Below are 24,884 nucleotides of genomic sequence, written 5' to 3'. Positions count from 1 at the left end.
AATATCTAATATTAATCTTTTATTAATTGTGTATTATATTATTTTTTTTTATATTATTCTTTATAATAACCTTTTGTTCTATGTTTATGTTCTATAGAGCTGCTTTGAGAATGTCAATTGTAAAAAGTGCTTTACAAATAAATTTGAATTGAATTGAATAGAATTGAATATTTATCTGAAATTCTATTTTGGAGCAGATCCAGATAAATCTAGCTCTAATTAAGATTTAAGTTTTTCATTTTGATGAGACGGGTTTCCATTTTCTACCAATTTGATTTGACATATTTTGAGGTTATAAGAATAAAGAATGTCTTTTTGACTCATCTTTCTTTCTGTGTTTTCTCCCTCTCCAGCCCATGACCGCTGCGAGTCGGTGGTGGTCAGTCTGTATTCTGGGAGTTCGGATGGGCTTGTTCATCACCCGTCCTCAGAGCAGATGTGTTTTGTCCAGGACTTGGCCTTGGACATGGCTCAGTTCCTGTTGGGCACAGTTGGTGAAGTCAAAGGGACGGAGGGCGCACTTCTGCTGAACGAGTGTCATATCCCTCTGCAGGAGTGTGAGAAACTGGACCAAAGTCTGGCGCTCGCCATCAAACATCTCACGCTGCCTCCTGACTGGAGTCTTTTAGGGGATAGTAATGGTAAGCAACACTTCATATACAATGTGCGGATCCAGTTCATTTTTGGGAAACCCTTCACACTTATATCGTCATATACAGTAAGACGTTCTGCACATATCTCAAGCCTAAGTGCCACATCCAAAAGTGAAAAATTCTGTATAATGGGATCTAAATTCATATTTCTTTATGTAGGTTTGACTAACAAACTATCAAAGTAATAAAAATACAGTATAAAACAATCTACACAACAAAAGCCAAAGGTAATACAGAATACATGCATTATAGGCTGATATGACTTATATTAGTTCCTTTAAAAACCTGTAGAGGGCGTTTGAGAATCAGAATATGAGCAATATTCTGTTTACTGTTATTATACAGCTCCAAAAGGAAATGTACTTGAGAAAAATTCTGCAAGGATCCTGTGGATGCCAACATCTTAGACCATCCAGAAGATCTTTACTGACTTTTTCTGAAGTACCATCAAAACACTGATGTTGTTCCTATCTTTATCACTGTTTTTTTTTTTTCTACCCATTTAGCAGTCCCATTTGATTACCAGGGTTACCATCAAAATAACGCATGCCATTCTAGGACAAACATTGTGGGTGGATTATGATAACAACACTGCATCCAGTCTTTATGCATGGCGTTTTAAATCTGTGATGCCAAATTTTATGTAAACTCCATCAGTCTAATTGAATGAGATTCTTCTTCTTCTTCTTCTTCTTCTTCTTATTATTATTATTATTATTATTATTGTATACTGTCCATTTGCTACATCCACAATTACATACACAACCTACAGTATGTACTGATGTTTCTAACTATGTCTATGATGTTTCTATAAGCCACAAAAACAGAAGTGGGACAAACTTTCGGTTCCTTAAGCAGTACCTCATGACAAATACTTTCACTCTTTACCAAATGATGAACCCTGAAATACAACAGTTTTAGCCTTATTTAAAAAAACTTAACAACTGCATATTTATTTTGAAGGTGCTTAAAGCATTCAGTAGTAGGATGTGAGTAAAATCATGCACTCTGCTCTTTAGTAGGTGGAGTTAAGTCATAAATTATAGTGGGGTCAAGGTTTGGGCAAAGAGAGTTAACACAAAGAGTGTGCAAAACAGGTCAAATAAACAGGTGAAAACAGTTGAGGAAGATGTAAATAAATAACTAAAAAAAAACTCTGGAAGGTTAACATGGACAGCATCTGACGAGATTTAGTAACCAAACAAAACAATAGGGTGTAAACAGACAAAATGATCACACAACAGAACAGGTACACACATTTGTGTTACAACACAATGACATGATCAGGGAGGAGACTGGAATAAAATGAAAGGTACATGGCAAAACATAAACATCAGGAACACATGCACACATGCAGCGCTCGATGCACTGGGAACTGTGCCGCATGCTGAGAGGCAGAATTGTGACAATGTTTTGATCCAAAGCAAGTTACAGTTCAAGGTCTTCAAAGGTCAAGGGCTTTGATTTTGATCTCCTTCTAACGATGTAGCTCGAAGCCTTCTCCAATGAGGAGAAGGATAAAAGGAGAGAAACAACACTATCTGGTTAATAAATAATAATCCAGCTACATGCTGACAAATTGTTTAAGTGTCAATTTGCAAAAGTATCTGAAAGATCTTAAAAGAAGGGAAATTAGTGCATTGATGTATGAGTTTTCAAACCAGTTAAAAGAATAGATGACGATTTCTTCACCCTGTATAACATCTCCTGTATGTAAACCATTGTGCTGAACGCTATTGAACTTTATTCAAATATGAAGAGAGCGTGTGTAAGAGGCAGAGAAGGTGAGAGAGACAGAATGGCCTTTATGTTTGTATTTTGTAAGAAACCTTTAGTGACCCGGACTTGGTGCATGTCAGGGCAGCGCTGCAATTACTCTTATGTAACCTTTTTTAATTCGAAGATGAACACGTGCATGTGCCATCCATTCATCATTGCACTTACATGCCCAGTGAAAAGGGACATGTTGCTTTGTTGAGTCTAGGCTAAACCTGCCTCCAGCGTCCTGCTCTTTGTGCTGACACAACGGTTACAAATCACACATCAAATGTGTCGACACGCTTCACTATTCGTGAGCCCAGTTGATATTAAAGTGAAAGCAACAATACTTTGACCTGCTGCAAAAGACACTGTGACACTGTGTCGAACTATCTGCTCTCTGAGCATGCTAACATTTGTGTTGTAGCTCTGGAGCCTCAGGAGACGCTACTGCACTTTGCGGCTCGTCGAGGGCTCCAGCGAGTGGCCTCCTTCCTCCTGAAGCAGCCCGGAGCGAGACAGGCACTGGCGCTTCCCAACAGAGAAGGCGTGACCCCGGCTACCCTGGCACAGGGTTGTGGACACAGTGCGATGCTAGAGCTACTTACACAGTGAGTGTTTCGTCACAGCAGAGAGCTCCTACACTCATGGGGTTTGCAAACTAACCCTCGGATTATGTTAAAGCAAACTTTCTCATAATTACGCAATCGCAGCGTACAGGAAATATATACCAATTAACAGGATACAGTTAGCTTAAGGACTTATTAGCTGGGCTTCATTATTAGCAACATAAAGAGCTTTTTTTTTAGTGTGTTGCCCGAATACATGCATGAAAGATCCAATTAGAATAAAAAGCTTAATTTGGCTCCTTCCAGCCTGGATTAATAATTAGCATCCTACACATTTTGAAACCTTTTTTATTTACTGTAGCCCAAAGCTAAGTTTTTTTTTGGCTTACCAAAAAGCTCATTTAAATTTGTGTTGGCTGACTAAAGCCGTTCCTGCTCATTTACAGCCTCAGTCATTCTCTCAGAACCTCAGCACATCATCAATGGGAAAGCTGACGGGAAAATTCTGCAGTGTGTTTTTTACATGTATATACATATTTATTTCACGTCACTTAATTATGATTGGTCAGGAGGTGTTGACTAATAATAAAAGGATACACAACATACACACACATACACATACACATGCTACAGTATGACCACTTTTTTAGGTACTGCACATTCCTGCAAATATCCAATCAACCAATCAGGTGGCAGCGGTTTCACAAATACAGGTCAAGAGCTTCAGTTAAACTTCACAGCAAATATCAGAATTGGGAAAATACAGTATTATCAGCACGTTGTGTGTTCTGAGACGCTTTTCTGCTTGCTGTAGATATAAAGAGTGGTTATTTGTGTTAGCTTACTGTAGCCTTCCTGTCAGCTCCAACCAGTCACCATTCTCCTCTGACATCTCACGTGAACAAGGTGATACTTCCTGCACAACCGATGCTCACCGAAGGATCATTTTCCTCCCTGCACCACTTTAAGTAAACTCTAGAGACTGTTATGTGTTAAAATCCACACACCGGGAGATCAGCGGACACATCTGCATCATTATATCCATTGCACTTGATCCACATAATTGGAAAATTGCACCAATAAGCTGGTGTACATTAGTGACCTCTTAAAGTATTCAATGTGTGTATTTGCAAAAAGTGAATACATGAAGCAACATTTTTAATGAAATAATGCAGGATGAAGGCTTTTTTGTGAGATGCCTTGTGAGAATATTTATAAAGAATTGCACAGCAGGGTTTCCCTTTGGCTAAAGTGTATCTCGGGGGATAAGCTAGAACAAGCGTGGGTTGCATTCTGCTATGTTATGTCCTACTTCCTCCTCCACATGTAAAGAGAGGCTTCTGGGATTATTTTTGCAGCCCGGCATGGGAATATCCCACACAGTATAGTAACACAACAATTTTTGAAGATCCATTTTGCAAGTGCAGAATTATTTATTTAAGTTTTGTGAAAATTCTCACCTGCTGTTCAGTTAAATCTGTGACTGCAGGCATTCAGACTGCATCATTGATTCCTTTATTAACAAATAATTGGAAGATTTTCACACCGACACACACACACGCACACACACACACACAAATTAGTCTTGCCTCCTTTGGTGACATCAGTTTGATTTAGGGCCATACCACTTACTTTCATTCGGTCCTCACTAAATAAGTCCACTCCACCCAGGATTGCACAATCTCTGAGGTCAGACGGAAAGAGTTTCACCCACTACACCTCATATAGAACAAACTGACTTCAGCTTTGGTTGTTGAACTGAGAGCAGACTTGTGATTCAGAGAACTCTATCTTCAGTGTAACTGATTAACTGCGTAATGTTTACAGAGAAATTCTGTTTTGAGTGTGTATAGGAGGCACTCGATTTGTTTGGGTGTGTTTTATAATCAGGTGGTATGTTTTGAGCAGGGAGGAGACAAGCACTCAGGATAGCACAGAGACATGTAAACGGCACTGCTCTGGTGCCTATGTGGTACAGCACCACCCGGATCTGAACACCTACACCCTGTCAGTGGTCACCGAGCAGGGCACAACGCCACCCAGCCTGCTCAAGGACGTGCAAGACTTACGCCACGTGATTCTACAAAACACAACCCAGGTTGAGGTGAGCCATGTTACATTCAGTTTAGACCAAGAGTCTGATAATATCATGAGATTCAAGATTCTGACAATTTTACTAGTTTACATGCAAGCAAATGTAGGATATTGACCATGTTAACTGAGCCGTACGAAGGTCAGGTTTTCCTCATGACTACTCTCTCTTAACGTTTTGTACAAATTTGTGCACAAGTTGTTGTCAAGAATTGCATTTGTAATGAAAATGTTTGCATTCAATTAGAAAAGAATGTCAAATAAAAGCATTTTCTTTAATAGTCCCAGAGTTTTAGACCCCATGTAGCTTTTTGCTTAAATTCTGTCTAACTTTCTTACTCATACAATTGTAGTATATCAAGACAAGCAATAAGTGTCTTAAGTGCCCTTCTGATTTGAACCTTTCATAATGTGTAATCTGCAAGAATGTGAGATATCGAGACAGTGTTTTATATAACTGCAAGGACTGCTGCTGATAAGATTTAAACGACATCACATAGTTGACGTTCCATTACCGGAGAAGCTATACTTTATGTTATTCTGTTATTCAGCTACCACAGATCGGGCAAGAACGTGCAGACGAACCGGAGGCCTGTTACGAACACCCACGGTACAACTCGGTCAACACCGCAGAGGAAGAGTTCATGCCTGATCGTGAGAAAAGAAATGAAAACAATCATCCAGGTCCACTCCAGTGCCAAGAAGCTGAAGGAGGTCGTTGTTTAAGCGCAGAAGCTTCTGCGTCTATCTCAGACAACGGCAACAGTGACGAGGAACGGGCTTGCTCTTGTGAAAACATCGACCGAGATTATGGAGCACAAGTAGAGAGCGTAGCTGCTGGCATACAACGAGATAGCAGTGACAGCTTACAGAGCAGCTCTGAGGGAGAAAGTGCAGCCCCATCCTGTGGAAAGGAGCAAGAGGAAACTGATAGAGCTCACGGTCTGATCTGTGAGGCACAGCAGAGTGCAAAGGGGCCTGGAAGGGAGGTCCGGGAAGAGGGGTGCAGCTTGGTGAGAGCAGATGAAGACCAGCATATAGAGCTATCAGAGTCAGCAGCAGGAGATATGGGAATCACTCAATCTGTAGACACACCTGAATGTTCTGACCTGGAATCTTGTTCCCAGGGAGAAGAAAGCAGGGATAGTGAGAGTGAGGTGGGGAATAAGAACTTCGAAACTCCTTTGGAGCAGGAGGAGACGGAGGGAATAAAAAAGACTTTAGCAACGGAGCAGTCGTGGAATGACGAGCAAGAATCAAACGAGGCTGATTTACAATCGGCAAGTCCATTTGTTTCAGCAGACATGATACATCCAGTGGATGACAAGCATGAAATAAATGCCAGTCAGACACTTGACAGCTATGAACTAGGAACCAAAGAAAAGGAAAGCACTGAAAAAGACAATACTGACGCACAGGAAGAAGATACCCCTGATAGTTCTTGTCATGACGCCGAAACAGAAAGTAGTCCTGAACAATTTGAGACAACGTTCCATCACAACGAGGGATCTGACATCACTCCAGATGAAACATGTCAAAAGAACGATATGGTTGAAGAGCTTCAAGCACTCTTAGGTGCAGAGACTAATCCGTGCAGTTCAGGTTTTGAACTTGCTGATTCATTTTCTGTGACAACTGATATTATTTCCCACAACAGCGCTGACTTACCTGAGCCAGAACCAGACACAGACAACAGGGAAGCAGACTCAACAGTCATAAGTGAAACAACAGCAGGAAGTGAGAGTGAAGGACAAACTTTGGAATGCAGCACTGACGTCTCGCTGGCTACGCTTGGCTCACAGCCTGAATCTTCCACACCATCCAGCGATGACGCTTTAGAACCTGAGGAAACTGAGTTGGTTTCCGCAAACATGGTACAAAGAGTTTCTGCCAGTGACCCGCAGGAAGTCTCACAGCAAAACAGCCTCACACTCGAACGCAAGCCTAATCAGATCTCAGAATGGACAGAAGACAGTGAGGAGAGAAATTCGTTAAAGACCAATGACCGGACAGAAGAAAACTCATCAAAAATTGGAGATGGACCCCCAGAAACAAGTGACGTTCTTTGTCTGAGGAATAGTGAAGTTAATGACCAAGAAGACAGAGCTACTTCTCCAAACTCTCTAGTTTCAGAAGAAACCGTGGAATCAAGAACTACTGAAGGCAGACTCATAATTATCAAGGAAGACATCCAGCCTTGTTTTGACCACAATGAGTCTGTGCTTTGTCATTTCTCTACCGCAAGCCCAGCTGATACCGTAGATGGTTCACTTTCACCCGATGAGTCGTCGAGACACAGAAATGAGGACGGCACTGAACCTGAAGTAGTGCACACAGATTCTGCGGTTAAAGAGTGGACTGAGACGAAAGAGACAAAGGAAGTTGAGCACAAAGAGGAAGTCGATGGACAAATCAAAGCTCACCGGGAAGGTGAGATGAAATTTTCCATTTACACCTTAAAGATGCAATGAATGATATGCAGGCTTGTTCTGATGATATTCTGTATACAGCTAGCTGTGGATTTCTGAATAGCTGGAATGACTTTAGGTTGTGCTTTTATAGGAAAATAATCAGTGATGGAAGAAGAGTTGGCACCTGAGAGTTGATTTCAAAACGATTTATTCCTCTTATACCATTTAACATTTACTATAATTTCTGCAAAACAAGTTAGTTTTTATTTACACTATAACAGATATGAACATGTGTTAGCTGTTGAAGTTAATAAGATAAATAAAAAGCCAATTTGTCAAGTTAACAGGAGGTTCTTCATCACAAAGCCTTTCCTTCATCAGAAAACCTTAACTCCAAAGCTCAAAACACTGTGGACTCCTTCCAAAAATACTACATGAATAAAATAAACCCTGAGTGTAACAATGATGACCCAATCTGTTCATGTAAAGTGTCAGAAATCCATAATAGAATGGACTGGAGTTGCTTTTGTAGAACAGCTTTTGACCAATCAGAATAGAGACATCAAACAGAGTTGTGCGCTAATTAGAATTGTAGCACGTACGTAAAGATCGTGTGCTCGATATCAAAACTATGGTTATTTATCACAACTCTGTGAATTTATGGGAAATTTTTAATTGGATTTTATTGTTGTTTGTTTTTAGTTGAATTTAAAATTTTCTTTTACATCGCTGCATATAGTCCTTAAGGTCAAAGTGTAGCTTATAGTCAAAATAAAATGGCACATTAACGGAGGACATTTTTAGAGCGATAAATACAAACATTGTATACTGTATAATAAAAAAAATGAATATACCAAATTGCGTTTGTAGAGATCATAATTCTTGTTGTAAAAATCTTGTTGAAAGTGTTGTTGCATCTTACTTATTTGTTTCCGAAAAAAAAAAAGCTAGAAGATGGTCAAAGTGCACCGTGATTGGTCAGTGATTTAAAGTATATCTTCCAATGTTAGCTATGTTCGCATACTTTATCTCAGTATCTGACAATATCACAGTCTCAGGCCACTCTTGATCACTGTAATGTACACCACCCATGTTACAGTTGTTAGAAAATAACCCACCGTATAGAGTCCGTAGCCATGTAACGTTCTGTAGCTACTATTCTTTTGTATAGTTTGGTCATAAAAACACAAACGAGGCTTATTAATTCCTGCATAAGGCAACCATTTATGAACTGCGTCATTACTGAGATCATAAAAGCAAAAACATCCTCCTCCTGGCTGGATGCTGATGGAGAGAATGTAGTAAAGCCACTATTAGATCATCTCTGACTCGGCAATGGCAGGAAGAGACCAAACGGCTTTCTATGATTAACTGAAGCACGGTAATTATTTCTTCCCAAACCCAAAGGAATCATTAAAAGTAGCATTTGTAACTCAATCCTGCCCAAGCCAGAAGGAAATGGGGCGTGCTCCTGGATCCAAGGTTATATATTTACAACAGAGTGTAACTTAGCAACTGGCGATGTCATCGAGATAACCAGGAAAAGCAAAGACGACACTGTCTTCCATTCAGCCCTTTTCCTGACCGATTATTTTTGTTCTTCTCTGTCAAAGCAAAAGCACACGTTTACGCCCATGAGGGTTATTGTTACCTCTGTGGAATTACATAATACATCTGACCTATCTGGCCTGGTTGTTTTCAGAAAAGTCTCTGTTCCTTGTATGAGCGGAACGGCTGGGGTTGTTTTTAAATTCATTAATCACTCCCTAAAAAAAAAAAAAAAAAGAACAATATTTTCCACTCCCAGTCTCACCCTCAGGAATCTAAAAATGGGCCTTAGCCCAGAGTACTGCCATGTTTATTTAGCAGACTATGTAACTCTGTTTCTATGCTATAAGACTGAGTGCTTGTCCATGTCAAAATGTGCCTTTCCAGAGCTAAGCGTTTCCCTGGACGTTCAGGTGGACTTGCAAACCGAGACGTGTCTACGAGGGGTGAACACAGTATCTATGGTGAGTACCAGTTTTCCTCATAGCAGGAAGTCTCCTCTTAAATCCAGGATGTGTTAGTCACAAAAGATTTGGGTGTGTGACTGGATTATGCACGGATTAGGATCTTTTCCAGCTCTCCTATGAAAGATTGATCAAAACGAACGCACTTAATATGGAAACCCTGGCACGGGTCTCATCTCATAAACAACAGTTTAAAGTATTCATTTTTGGGATATTTTATTGAAGCTTCTGGCTGAAGTATTTTCCAACAGTATGTTTTTTCTTCTTTAATCTGCATTTAAGCAGGATTTCTTTTCAACGAAAGGAAGGAGAGCATAAAAATGGTACGGCAGGTGACCATATATAATATTTATAAAATTGCACGTCCGGTGTCCAACTGGTGGCAGCATCTGCCCTTGTAAAAGCCACTGAAACAGAACCACCACCATTATCTCAGCGACGCAGCGTCGCGCTTGGCTCCCTCTAGTGCCACTCTTTATATAACTGACACCAGATGTGATTTCTGCATTTTTATTGTTGTCTTCACGTTCGATAAAAATGAAATATGAAAATGCTCAAGCTGCAGTTTAAACAAACAAACAGACAAACAAGCAAACACAACAAACCTGGTTCCATCCATGCAGCCATTTTGTGTACAACGAGACACTGAATGTTTTTTTAACCCCCCCACACATTAGCAGATGTATACACAATACAATCTGATCATGTGCTCTCAGACAGGACGTTAATAAAATCTGCTTCTTATGCTCCGCTCCTCTCCATGGCGACATTTCCCAGTGCTGGGTTGTTTACCTAATGTGCTCCTGAGCGCTTCACAAGTGTACATGAGAGTGTTCCAGAGCTACTGAGCAAAGCAGCTTCTGTTGTCTGTGCCCAGTCAAAGCAAAGCTAGCTGACCTAGCGCTAGCATGTGAAGTTAAGAAGCAATGTGGAAGTGTTTACTTTTAGGAGAGTTCAGACTGGTGGGGGTGGGTGAGAAGACAGATAACAGGAAACCATGTGGCACTGTGTATGTGTGAGAAAGAGTGTGTGTTGTTTCTGTGCTCCATGTGCACATCGCATGTGCATAAATAAAGGACTCGGAGGAGAAGACAGAAGCAGTGTACTCCATCAGAATGCTAGAGCTCCTAAGGGTTTTGTTTAACCACTTTTTGAGGTTTTTATTATGTGGAAAGAAGCAATAAAACTAAAGGAAAGGTTAATTAGCTTTTCTATAAACATGTGAACCAAACCACCAACCGCCCGCTAAAAAAATCTGTCATCCATTGTACATTTGCATCAAGTATCGTCAACTTTGCCTGGAAGCATGACAAACAATCCTAATCAAAATGCAACTATATTCCTGAAATTTGAAATATTTGACCTTATTACAGATTATTATTATTATTATTATTATTATTATTAATCAGATGAGTTATGAGCGTGTAGTGTGACATATTGTGCACATCGGAAATCAGACCTCAGATGTAACTACACACTGTTGTGAAGTTGTGTAGGTTGGGCACACGAGGTGGACTTTGCTGGAAACACACGGGTGTGACTCAGTTATGTGAGGTTCTGATCTTTGATCTATTTTGTTTTATCCATTTTGTTTGATCTGTTTACTCAAATATCAAACTTAAAGCATAATAGAAAAAAAAACCCCCACTACATTCTGTGCACACATTACGATTTCATGCCTTTGATTTGAAAATGAAATCCAAAATCATGTCATGTGCTGCATCAAGTGCTATTTTAGAAGCTGCTGAACACTGAACAATTGAAGAATTTGCACTGTTTCATGCACTGATATATATATCAATGTTATATATGTTCCAATATAATGGTGTATACTACACTACTACTGTTTTTAGTCCACATTTCATTTTCTACAGCGATTTGTCTCAAGCTTATAAGTAAGTGATTGTGTTTTAAAGGCAGTGCTTTAGATACTGGTGAATAATTCCTGTCTTGGATGTTTCTACACAGGGATAAATAAGGCAACCTTACAGACATGAGTTACACACATGAGATTTGCATAATCAACTTATCCAGAAAATCAACTTAAGCACATGCACGTACCTCCCGACTCTGTATACACAGAACTTTGTGTAAATATTGGTATCAATTTTGGATTTAAGTCATGGACACTGAATATGCATAATCATAAAGAATCCAGTTGAACCCTCAGGTGAAACATAAACAGAGCTTTTCTGCCTGAACAATAGCCCAGCCTTCAGTTTGCTCTCCCTCAGGGTGGATTCAATGCTTTCTTGCATGGGATTGTCAGTGTTATGCGTTGACCTCAGGGCCAGCTGTTTTTTCACGCCGTTCCAAGTTTGTCCTGAAGTTTGTATTAAATTGCGTGCAGATTTATCCTGCCAAGCTGAAACTGGGGTTCTTGCTTCTCTCATCTTCAGGGATTATAAGCAGATGGGGAAAATCAGCACAAAGTGTTGCCTTGTATTTAAGCAACCCCTGGGCTGTCTTATCTGCTGCGCTTTTAAGGGCGTGTCTTGTTGTGTGTGTATACACAGCACGCTGCCTAGAGAAGACAGAAGTGCAATAGGATGTCCATTTCAAACATGAGGTCATGCGGACCTGTTATCAATCAGCAACACTGCACAGACTTCCCTGCAACTCAGGAACTGAGCTCATAGGTGTGATTCAAAGGGGTGGGGGTGAAGGGGGAGTGAATACGGGCATGCAGAAGGTGGAAAAGGGTGTGTATGGGTGGGTAGGTTTAGAAGAAGAGGACTTGCAACTGTGTGTGTGTGTGAGAGAGAGACAGAATGAGAGAGAGAGGGGGGAGCAGAGGGCCGAACGAAGTTGAGCGAGTGAAAGGGGCTGGCTCTTCACACAGATGTGAAAGATTAGGAGTCTCTCATTTTTCCAAAAGCTCCAGCAGCAGAGACGGTGCTCGTAAGGGCCTCATGTTGGAAATAAACCCCATTTTACGGATCAACTTTTCCTTAATTTTTTGGGGAAAATGTACGAGAGACACAAGCGGAGGTACAGTTTGTGTGCTAAAAGAGGACGAGCAGTTGATGTGGTTTTAATTAAGGTAAGCAGGATCTGATTATGGTTCATTATTTCTGCCGGATCTGTTCGGTCAGTGAAGCAACTTTCCGTTGATCGGTTCAAACTAAAATATGAACTGTCATGGTGTCTTTTGTGTCCGGTTTAGTGGAGGTTTTATCCAACTGAAGGGTATCCAGCAGAATCACATGTCATACTGTCTGATGTTTTGTGTGTGTTTTTGTGTGTGTGTGTGTGTGTGTGTGTGCTCCACAGTGTTTGTGTAATGAGGGTGAATCAAGCCTGGGAACCTACTACTGTTCACCATGAGAAGGCCGTGTTGTAGAAATGATGCATCATTTGAGTCATTCGTTTTTTTTGTTTTTTTTTAACAATTCCTGTGAATTAATACACACATCAGTAGTGTGTTCTTATATCATGGAGTTTGAAAGGAAAATTACAGATGTTGTGTAAGTTCTTGTTTTTCTTATGCACATTAGCTGATAGTTTAACACACAACAAAATTACAAGCTTTTCTTACAGTCAGCTTGGTTAGATCATCGTGCTTTCCTGTGCAGATGCCTGTGATTGAACAGAGAAGGCTATAATGAACCGGTCAGTCAGTAGACATTCCCCAGTTTGGTTTTGAAACCCGCAACACTTAATGACTCCTTAAGGCAAGATATACTTTTCACTTTGGCTGTGCTGCAGCCTTGCTGATGGCTCGAACACAGAACTGTGGCAGTTATCTATGTGTGTGTGTGTGTTTGAGGAGACTGTACGGGCAAAAGGGGCGAGGGGAATTTGGTGGCAGTCTGGAAGCCAATGTCTCGATCTTAACGGTTTCCTTTGGCCCGCGGCCTGGAGAGACTGATGGAAACGGGGCACTCAGCCAAGTGACTTCATACCACTGTACTTCAGCTGAAATCTCTATGCTTTCAGCGCTGCTGCAGATTTAAGACCGAGCTTGGGAACATTTTAAGAATGCTTCTCTAACAACGTAGCAACAGTGTGGTTACTGGAAGTGTTTCTAGCAACAAAACTGACATTCTTTTTTTCTTTTTTAATTTTTTTTGTTCCCAGGCTTTTGAATAAGACGTGCATCAAGACCGAGGCCTAGGACCGTTTATTTTTATACCATGTGTGTTTTTATTGGGTGCATTTCTGAGTGTTTGGCTTGTGACCAGGCCTGCTAGGCCCTGCACACTCCTCTCCCCAGCACTAAAGATCCGTAATATGAACAGAAGTAGTGCCAGGTTCTGGTGAGAGACCTCAGGCCATATCTGGCAACATGCTGGGTAACAGAAGCATGTACTATGTGTTTGGTTGAAGGGTCTGTAACTGAACACACAGGAGATCTGAAAAAGTTTAAATGAAATAACAGACAAAGCAAAATCATTTGCTATAGTTTACTCTTACCACATATCCCGAAGTGTTTTCTTCCTTTCAACCCACACTACTGTAATCTGCCAACAACTCTATTTTTTATTTATTAATGACCTTAACCTTAATGAGCTTTTTAACCATTTATAGCTATTGTTAATATATTACGATCTGTGAAAGGTCATAACTTCCATTGTAGCAGTTATAAACAATTTTTTTTTTCATTTAATTTTTTTCCCCTCTGCCTTGAGCGTAATCGGATAAAATCCCGAGAAGTCTTCTGTCCTGTGCTGTAAGGCTTTTCCATAGCAGACAACTTCCTGATTGTTACTTACAGTAAATAAACCATTAATAAATAAATAATTTATAGAAATCTTCTATCAGTCATCACCAGCGTATCAATGATTATCCCTCTTTTTTTTTTTTTTTTTTTATTAAATAACACCTCTTTTTACATTTATTTCTTAGAATTAAACTGGTGGCTGGTTCAACATACAAGCTCCTGTGAATTAGTTGCTTCTATAGAAACAATCATATACACCAGCAATTTAAATTAAAGCTGGCAAATCTATCAGAGCTGCCCATCAACACCTACTGACCAATCAGAACACAAAATATTATTGGCAATAGAGTCAAATGACCATAATAATAATAATAATAATAATAATAATAATACTCACTCTCACTCTCTCATTTTCTACCGCTTTTCCGAATAATAATAATAAACTAAAAAATATGTCACTATGCAATATTCTGTGAAATTGTAGACATGGTGATATCTTTTTACAAAATATTTTATATACATACATTTTTCAAATTCTTACTAACTGATAGTAGAAAGCTAAACTGGTGTTAAATCTTTTTACTATATCTTTTGAAATAAAAGTTAGAATCTTATAAACAAATGCATCTATCTACATATCATGAAACATCACCATGTGTCATAGAACAGTCTTCGAGAATCCTGATGATTTTGTCCCTGTCCTAATTGTTAGTGTTTCAGATGATAAGCACTACCCCTGTATTTCAGTATTTTATTCAGTAGGAGCATTTATGGCAACAGTACGACTCCTGAGATAAACTCTGCCCCATTTGGATGCTTGCACAGATGTTGTATAAGGTCATGGTTCTCAAAGTCCAGGGACATGCCGAAGACTGCGATGCTATTAATCTGTGCTGTGGTCCAGTATTTTAACATCTCTGAGTAAAACTTTCCCTGGCTTAAGGTTTGAATAGTAAGAGAAAGGAATTACAGATTCTAAAACATATTGTAAGGGAAGAGTAGATGTGATGCTGCTGAGGTTCTTTTATGGCAATGAGAATGAACTAATTAGATCAAGATAAAGTTATCCAGGAAAACATGCACAATATTGTCAGAATGAAGGATACATAGTACACGGTACACAGGCATGTCACATAAGACTGTTAATCTGTTTACAGTTTTGTATATTTTCAAATGTGTGTGTTCACGCACTGCTAGTTAATTTCCCTAAGTGCATTAACCCTAACCCTAAACCTAACCCTAACCCTAACCCTAACCCTAACCCTAGCTACATATAAAGTACATTTTATTTTCATTGCGTCAGAATCCCTTGCTTTCATTGACCCATACTGACTTATCATCAAGAATAACATATTGGGGAAGCATTGTCATTTTCCTGTACCTAGCGCTGACTGTGGAAAGCTTTCCCAACTAGCCAGAGCTTGCTGCGTTGTGTTACTAGCAATGAAATTGCACTGAAGGTGTTTCATCAGGCTACATGTCTGGAACGAAGATGCTGTAGTTCCTTGTCTCGCTTTACTTTGATTTCCATAAGAAATATTGAAATAATATTCTAAACTATTAAAATGTTAGGGAATTTCTGATTGACATCTGCAACATGTCTATTGTATGGTACTTCTACCATGTCATCACTTCAGGTTTATTTTTAGTTAAACATGCATACACTGCTAAGTGTAATCATTTTATCACTTAAGCGTCTGTATTTTGGGTTTTCCCCTGTGAGACACACTGTGAGATATTAGCAGTGGGAACTGCTGAGAGCAGGCCTGTGTGTGTGTGTGTGTGTGTGTGTGTGTGTGTGTGTGTATGTATGTTTATGTGTATATATGTGTGTGTGTGTGTGTGTGTGTGTGTGTGTGTATGTGTGTATGAGTTCCAGGGCTATCTACCCTCTCCGGAGGCACTTCCCAAGGCCTGTGTGTGGGACAACAGAGGGCTGTGTTCTCTCTCTCGCCTGCCTTCTCAAAGACACACACAGCAGCTACTCAGTAGCACAGTGGTGAAGGTTCCATCAATGGAGCGTTGTGTATTGTACATAGCTTTTAAACAGTGCAGGGATGCTGTGCTTTTTTTTGTTTGAAGCTTTAATGCTGTAAACCTAATTAGCCGTCAACCAAAATAAGGAAACTGTACCTGCGCTCAACCGTAACATTTCTCAGAGCACATTAGAACATTTGCAATCATGGCCGAGCTTGCTTTTATTTATTTTTTTATTTGGAGCGGTCTCTCTCTCTCTCTCTCTCTCTCTGTCTCTCCTCCCACCCCTTCATACACAAACACACACGGTTGCTCTTTTCCATTTTTCTGCTGCCTTCATTCTCTCATGGCTGCTCTTTGTTGTTCTTCAATCCATCCTTGCTCTTGAAAAACCTGTTATCAGCCCTTTTAACAAAACGCTGTTTGCTTGTAACAAAGCGGCAGAGCTACGGCGGTCTGTTCTGCGTCCAGGTGAACGCGCACTTTTGCCTTTATTCTCACTTTCTGTTTTGGGAAGCTTTGTTCCTGTGGCTATTAGTAGCATGTGTAACATGATAGCTGTGTAAACATTACTAATGGATTACACATATTCAACTATTTCACATTATAAGGATCAAACGCTATTAGTGGTATATCACTAAACCTGGTTTATTACGACTGATGCGTTGGATTTCTGCTTAGAATGTGGGGTGAATTTCCAGGTGCTCTATGATGCTAATAGTTACTGTAAGGGTTACTCACTATGGGCAGTTTTATATACAAAAGGGGAACAAAATATGAGATATTTTTTTTCTAAAACTAAGTATTTGAGTCATATCTCTTTCCTTAACAGCACTCCAACACGGATCATCAGGTTTCACACTAACTGCTAGAGTTCATGGAAGGTCAAGCGCATAATGTCATTTAATCGATAGCATATGAGTATCAAATACTAAGAATTTCTTCTTAGGATATTTGTCATAATGTAATTTGTAATAAAAAGAAACATATTTACAGGCAAAAATGAGATACCAACAGAACCAAGTAGCCAGAATAAAACTACAGAGGCAAGTGTCCAAAAAAGTACAATATTACTACACGTGTGCATATTTTAGAGAACGTTTGTGATTGTTGTGCACAAAAATGTTCGATTCGGTTGCTTTTTTTTTTTCTGCAAAATTTATGATTCAACTTGCAGTTTTTTTGTGTGGAAAACTACTTTGATCAGAGAAATTGTGTTGCACACAGCCTCAGAACATGGGCTTCATCTTCTTAAAATCTTCTGATGATAGAGTGACCGCTTTTCTGTCGTGTCACTAATGAGTCAACACTGATTGTGTCGAAACCACATGGAAAGCACGCTGTTGGTCAACATAAGCAAAATGACAGATGGATAGCAAATCTTTTTGAAATCATTTATATTTCTACTTTTAATAGGATATTCGGACTCGCAAGCTGTTAATAGGTCAATAACTGGGTCCATACATGTAATTTTTTTTAGCTTCACAAAATGAATGCCAGTTAAGATTTCTGGTTTTATCATCAGACGCTTGGTCCACAGCACACTGAACGTTTATCGGACACAAACTTTAGACTCTTGAAAAGTACAATCGGATGTCCATGCTTCTATGTATAAGCACTTCTCTGCGCTGTTGACCAACCAGGAAACGGATTTTAAACACCGTGACACAATAAGCTTTTCTTTGCAAGATATGGTCACCAGATCGGAAAAGGTTTCAGACATCACGCCTTTAAATGTTAGCGATCGAAACACATGATTGGCAGTTTGCAACGTCATGTCAACGTCAAGATGTAGGTAGTACCAAAATGTTGGTAAATATGAACACCCTTAACCAGTGTTGGGGAAAGTTAATTTTTTCTTACCTGTCTGACGTGGCGTGGTCTCGTTCAGGTGTTTTTTATTTTGACTGAGACATTCTGCATCGAGCAGCAGCCTATATAACCTACACCTTCATTTTCTTTTAAAAACACATATATAGAATAATAATATAGAATAATATATTCGAAGAACTTGATGAACATAGAGCTATGCATGGCATATAAAAGATCCCTAAACATTCAAAACTCAAATATTTGTGTTAATTTCTAAAAAAAAAATAACTTTGCTCATTACTTCACAAAAATATTAGAAATAAATATAGGAATAAATAATAAATTAAATAATATTATTACCTAACTCTAGTTAGTTGTATTGCGTTACCTGATTTTTTATAATTCAGTCTGGTGTGAGGTGATGTGTGTGTGGACTGTGTCTAAGACAGAGCTGCTTTGGAAGCCTTGGACGAATAGATTGACCTGAACCTCTGACCCTGAGTCACAAATTAAGCGTGGTTCAGGGCAACAATGCCACTCATAATGACCAGAATACCCCAGATATTTAGTGTATTTAGGGCAAATCTAGGTTCATTTGTATATCTTGTGTGTGTGTGTGTGTGTGTGTGTGTGTGTGTGTGTGAGTGTGATTTGATGACCATATAAACACATGTTATGGAAGACATTTCTTTAGCTAATAGATTTATGATGAAACTGAATACGAATAAAAATACCGTGACACTGTGAGTTTGAGATCCTAAATAAATACCCCAGAAAATCAACTTCAGAGGGCAAATATTGGCCCTTAATTACAAGTTCATTACTGACGCTGGTCTGCAGCCATGTGTGAAGGATATATGGGTGAGTATGTGTGTGTGAGACGAGTCGAGGGCTTGTTAAGTGACACGCTTCTATAACCTGATAACATCAAACCACGTCTATAATAACCGTTTCTGCTTCCTTGTGCTATCACCATTCTTCCACTGTCGATTGTTAAGATCCAAACCTGTTGATCTAGTGCCAGAAATACAGAAATCTCTACTATCCAGGCATTATTGCTGCATATTCCTGTACTGTGTACAGTTCCTTCTAAGACAACTTTACGGTACGATGTGTCATTAGCGTCTGTGTGTGTTTATGTGTGAGCGTCGTGTATGTGTGTCAGCCCTCTCTTTCCACTTACACACAGTCACATGCTTAATATTTCTTCCTGTTTCTACTTCCAGATTCACAGAGAAGGGCACTCGTTGTGTCTTGACAGCTCTACACACAGCAGGACTCTAGAAAAGAGACACAGCTCCGCGTCCACCGGTAAGACTAACGCTTTTCTCATTGGACAGTCAGTTCTTTAACTTACAGAGAGTGCTTTTATGATATGACATATATATTATAAGCAAATACTAGGGCATTTGTGTCTAACAGTGCTCTAAATCGTATGGACGCTCATGTATTCAGTCAGATTTTATAGATCAAATACAAGAATGTACATTGATTAGTTTGTATTCGGGATGTAAACACATAGCTGGCATGTCTGTCTGTGGTTATCTGATGTAGCCTTGTCAGTTTAGGCAAACCTGTTCAAGACAACCTTCAGGGTTAAATCCTGATACAGCTACACATACAGATAGTGTTACAGATAGCTTTACAGCCCTCATTTGTATATTCATCAACATGGACGTGACAAGCATTTGCATGTTCTTCTGTTACGTTCTGTATGTTACTCCATTTTTCTTTTTAAAATGACTTTTTATATAAGATGCCATTTAAGACAATCGAGCATAAATGAAAGATTAGTTTTATTTAAATCTCAAAACAATACAGGCGTTTGTTTTTTTTCTTTTTGTCATTTATCTTACTCTTCTTTTTCAAAGTATGTGGCTTAGTGGTTAGCACGTTCGCCTCGGTAGGTTGATTGGCATCTCTGGAAAATTGTCCGTAGTGTGTGATTGCGTGAGTGAATGAGAGTGTGTGTGTGCCCTGCGATGGGTTGGCACTCCGTCCAGGGTGTATCCTGCCTTGATGCCCGATGACGCCTGAGATAGGCACAGGCTCCCCGTGACCCGAGGTAGTTCGGATAAGCGGTAGAAAATGAGTGAGTGAGTGTGAGTGAATTCAACTCTGGACAATTAAGCAGTTTAAGGAAATAGAACACAAACGAAAGGTTGTTATTTTTATAGATATCTCAAAAGTAAACATCTGAATTGAAAAAAAGCATCTTTTAAGCAAACACGCCTTTACTGCAAATTTGCAAGGATGTATGACATCACTGACATTTCCTGCCAATGACAGAATCTATAGAGTGTCTTGTAGCTGCTAAGTAGACATAAATGAGTCAGCTGTGAAGTGTGTGAATGGCGAGGCTGTGCTTACTGAGCCGGGCCTGAGATGCTCAACAGAATGCGCTCATTGTTTGACACAGCTCATCTGCACCAGCTGTGTGTAGGTCTTGTTTCTTGCTTTGATGTTTGAGCGTGGCATGACAGGATGCGTGGCAGGATGTGCTATAGATAACTGATGTTTCTGTTAAAGGGAAAAAGTGTTAAGCCTTATTAAAGGTCGTAAAACAATGATACGGTACACGATGCAGGATCTATAGGCTTCCGCTTTTTAAGCATTATAAGCTTAAAAGTAGTTTTTGCTCCACTCCACGATGATAAGAATAGCTTTGTGTGTCTTTTGCATCAAAAAAAATGAATCAACAAAATGAATCAAAAAATGAATCAACAAAAAAACAGTGCTTTCATGAAATATGGACAAAATGGCAACTCCTGCTGTTCACAAGGCACCTGAGGTGTGTGTGTGTGTGTGTGAGAGAGTGAGTGTGTGTGTGAGAGAGTGAGTGTGTGTCGGAGAGTGTGTGTGTGAGTGAGAGACCGATTGAGAGATAGATAGAGAGAGAGAGAGAGAGAGAGAGAGAGAGAGAGAGAGAGACAGCTGATGAAGCTCTGTGTTGATGCTGTACACGTGAGCCAGGATCTAGCTGTGTTCTCTCTTCAACCAACATTAATGCTGTAGAAATGAGAGACGAATGTAAATAACGAAACTCATATTTTTTAGTGTGCCTGATTGTGTGATTGAATGATGCAAATATAGTGTTGATATTAGCACTGAGGATTCTCATGAGGAGATGTTCCTTTGGGAAAAAGTGATGAACCTCAACAACAAAAAAGACCTTCTGAAGAAGCGATTTGGATTTTTAGCTAAACCTTCTGATTAGAAGTGAATGTACAAACCTAGTTTCAGTGCTCCTCTGCAGGGTATTTATATCGGACTACAAAAAATATCTGAGAAGTGAGAAGTGAAAGTAGCATAAATACACTTTTATGTGTGTGTGTTTGTGTGTGTGAATGTGTGTGATGCAGAGAGTCCTCGTTCTCCAGCTCGACACAGTACAGGCAGCACAACCCTCCGAGATTCAGGCAGTGACACAGATGGCTTCATCAGCACTGATACGGGAGATGACAGCGTCTTCAGAAAGGTGAGAGAGACACTGAGACAGAATTGGATATATGTGGAAGAAAGATGACTGAAAATATGTTTACATCACGTACTTTTGCTTTCTTACAGTTTAATCGAATGAGGATTTCGATTTCAGCCACTCAGCATGTAGTACATATAATACCAGTCAAACCCGATTGGGTGAAATGTGTCTAAAGCAGCAGTTGTATTAAACTTTTATCACTACTATATTATTGCTCCTGGAATGATGGGACTTTCGAGGAGGCGTAACGATTTATTAAACATTTAGTATTGAAGACCGTGAGACTTTTACTGGTTTGTGACAATGGCAGTAAGAGACACAGTTTCTGAACCGTTTCTTCATTTTATTTTCCTGGAGAATTAGAGATCACATTCACATTCACATCCCTCTTGTTTTGTACAGGGTTTAGGGAGGAAGGTCATAATGAAAGCATTACCAATAACTGTATGCCGTATGAGTAGGCTTCAAATTGGAAGCAGGATCCTGGATATAAGAAAACTAGCAAAACCTTGCGATGATGTATAGATAAAGGAGCAGTTGAAAACATTACAGACCGCATCTTAGGCAAAGCCAAAATAAATCCTTGACGTAATTCCTTTTCTTATCCTCACATCTTTAACCATGGAAAGGAATCTTTTTAACAGCTCAGTCACCGTTCATGATAAATATAACTAGAGCAATGTATGAATTTATTCATTTTTATTTACATATCGCATCATTCCAAGCTAGTTCACAGTTTTGGTTCCATCGCTGTGGATTATAATGGAAATAAAGCTTTGAGTAGTATATCTAGATGTCTAAAATTCACTAGAGAGTCTGGCAGATTTTAGCACTAAACAGGCAATTAAGCTGCCGTGACAGATGACTGACTTGTTTAATCAAAACGCTTCAAACAAAACACTTTAACTTTCCATAAACGCATACATGCATGGGATTATGGCGAGCCAATCAGATTGAAGGTTAAATATTCTAAAGCTTTTGGCCAGAAAGTTGCACAAAACATATCAGACACTCTGATGCATGACATTAGCCAAGATCTGTTCATAGTCACTTTTTGACTTTTTTTTTTAATTCTACATGACATTTGTATTTCCTTTAGCATTACCTGCATTGGTAAAATGAGTGGTTATATGTTTCTGGCCGAGTTAAAGCTCGCCCACACGCACGCCCTCATCATAGTCTTCGTTTTCTTTACACACATGCGATGGAAGTCATTCCTGGGACACATGAATAGAAAGCTTTCATCCCCCAGAGTCCCCAACAAAACCCCCACTATGTGTGTGTGTATGTGTGTGTGATGTAGGCCTAAAACCCTTCACCACCTCCACACTCTCTCTCACGCTACTTCTGCACTGCACAAGGGACTGGTCAAAGCCTCACACCCAGCACCATGGGACTGGTTCAGGCTTAAAGGTCTTTGTGAAGTTTGGAATACAGTTTCTGTTTTTATGTGGTGTGTGTGTGTGTGTATTAATGTCGACTTTGCACTGCAGGTCACTAGCGACCGTTGGAAACTTTTCCCCTATAGTCTTATTTCACAGGCCGGGTTACTGTTTCTGTTGTTTCCTGTGCTTTCCTTTACACTGTCCTGATCCAAAAAGAGTAAAACTGTGATTTGTTAAAGGAATGGCTTTACCAAATTATTTCTTCTCTCAGTCATTAGCACTGGCATCTGAATTATTCCATTAAATACACAATATAATATTCTTTGTCAAGGGAACCTGGTCAAATCAAATTGCACCATCAAATTGTTGGCTGACGATCATTTTCTATTCTGAACAGAGGTTTTTTCCAGTCTTGCTTCAGCGTTCATGCTTCAGCGCTCCACGTTCCCCCATATGTTCTTCAATGCTCTTTAATATCATATGTGAAGTGATGACTTCTGTGTAGAAATGTAGGTGTATGTACGTTTATGTTTAGGCTAACTTTGGTGAGACGAATAGAATATATAGAATTATATTTTTAGCCTCTTAATTTGATTCTGTTCAATGAAAGATTTATGTTTTCATTGTCTATACTGTAACTACACACTGATATCTTACAACACAAAAAACTCTCAGTAGACCCGAATCTGTCTCACTCTGTCTGTCTCTGTCTTATTCAGGGCCAGGAGGTTCTAGGCGTGAGCGACAGTGCCAGCGAGGTGTCCGTCTCTTGCTCGTCCACAGACGACACAGCCAGCCTGTGCCACCCGAGTTCCTCCGCCGAGAGCTCAGAGGAAGTACGGCGTCGAGGAGCAGGCGCAGGAGGAGGAGACACAGAGGAGGAGGCCAAAGACCACGTGACCGAAGTGCCGCCGCATTCAGCTCTGCTCCGCTCTTCCGTCCGCTCACAGTCTCCGTTCCGTCGTCATAGCTGGGGGCCGGGCAAAAACCAGGCTGGAACGGGAGACATGAATCAGCGCAGGTATGTTAGAGGATGGAACTTACATGTACGTTGAATTCTGCGCCCTTAACGTCAGCAAATGTGTCTCTGTTCTCAAAGTAGAGTGAATACAAAACCCAGAAAGAACATTTTGGGCATTCTAGCCATACAGGTGCTTTTGTAGGTCACAATAACAGTCGCTATGGTAACGCATCACCAAAGGAAATGTAACACCAACCAACTAGATTTTATTTGGGTGATATACTGCACCATTTTTAACTCGCTGAGATGGTATTGTATATGTGTGTATTCCTGACTTAAGTAAAGCAGTGGTACGAGGCACAGCAGTGTTATTATTGTGCATCGATCCAGCATATATGTGGTGGTTTGGGAAATGTAGGGTTAAAGAAACTTACAGGGTTACGGGGAACATACTACATTTCTGTAACTTGGGCACAATCACACACACTCCCACACCCATTCACAGACAATTTAGTGATGTCAATCAGCCTACAACGCATGACTTTTTAACTGCTGGTGGAAACTGGAGTATGCACACAGGTTCGAATCGAAGCCCCAACCTTAAAGGTCTGTTAATCAAACCCATGCACTTAAATCGTTATGATTCCCAGTAACACATTTACCCATGCCACGACCATGCCAGCGTCACCGTTGTGCTGAGAGACGGTCCGCCATTGATAGACAGACAAAGGGCCAGCTGGCAAACTGCATTGCAAGAGTTTATAATTACTCCAAAATGTATCTTGAGCCTCTTTTCCACTGCTAGGCTGAATAGTTACAGCTGCATTCCACTGTTTGATTCAGCGCTCAAAAGTAAGACCAATATAATATCCCATGTTTAGAATAAAAATGCAGCTGTTTTTTAGAATCTACATGATAAAGTATGTCAGTGTATTGACCCAATATTCAAACCTGTAATTGAGAACACCACTGCTGGAAATGGAAGTGTACTGTATATCCAGCCAGGCTACAGTATTATTAAAAGAAATGGCTGTAATAAAGGAAACCGTATTAAAGCCGTCCTCCGCTCATTTGTTTTTGGAAGGACGCAGCAAATAAATAATCTCCACAT

General features: G+C 39.9%; 1 protein-coding gene across 5 annotated transcripts in view; it reads left to right on the top strand.

Moving 5' to 3' along the window:
- Positions 1-24,884, top strand: part of LOC132855584 (A-kinase anchor protein 13) — a 77,794-nt gene that overhangs the window by 18,268 nt on the left and 34,642 nt on the right. For all 5 annotated transcript variants that reach the window (XM_060884659.1, XM_060884686.1, XM_060884676.1 and 2 more), the window contains exons 4-11: positions 354-641; positions 2,839-3,022; positions 4,889-5,084; positions 5,623-7,501; positions 9,418-9,494; positions 19,173-19,257; positions 21,309-21,424; positions 23,532-23,833. In XM_060884659.1, the coding sequence (XP_060740642.1) occupies positions 354-641; positions 2,839-3,022; positions 4,889-5,084; positions 5,623-7,501; positions 9,418-9,494; positions 19,173-19,257; positions 21,309-21,424; positions 23,532-23,833 (3,127 nt within the window). The remainder of the gene's footprint in view (positions 1-353; positions 642-2,838; positions 3,023-4,888; positions 5,085-5,622; positions 7,502-9,417; positions 9,495-19,172; positions 19,258-21,308; positions 21,425-23,531; positions 23,834-24,884) is intronic.

Source organism: Tachysurus vachellii, chromosome 1, assembly GCF_030014155.1.
Source record: "Tachysurus vachellii isolate PV-2020 chromosome 1, HZAU_Pvac_v1, whole genome shotgun sequence".
In the NCBI taxonomy this organism is placed as follows: Eukaryota; Metazoa; Chordata; class Actinopteri; order Siluriformes; family Bagridae; genus Tachysurus; species Tachysurus vachellii.
This window is presented reverse-complemented; position numbering and strand designations above follow the sequence as displayed.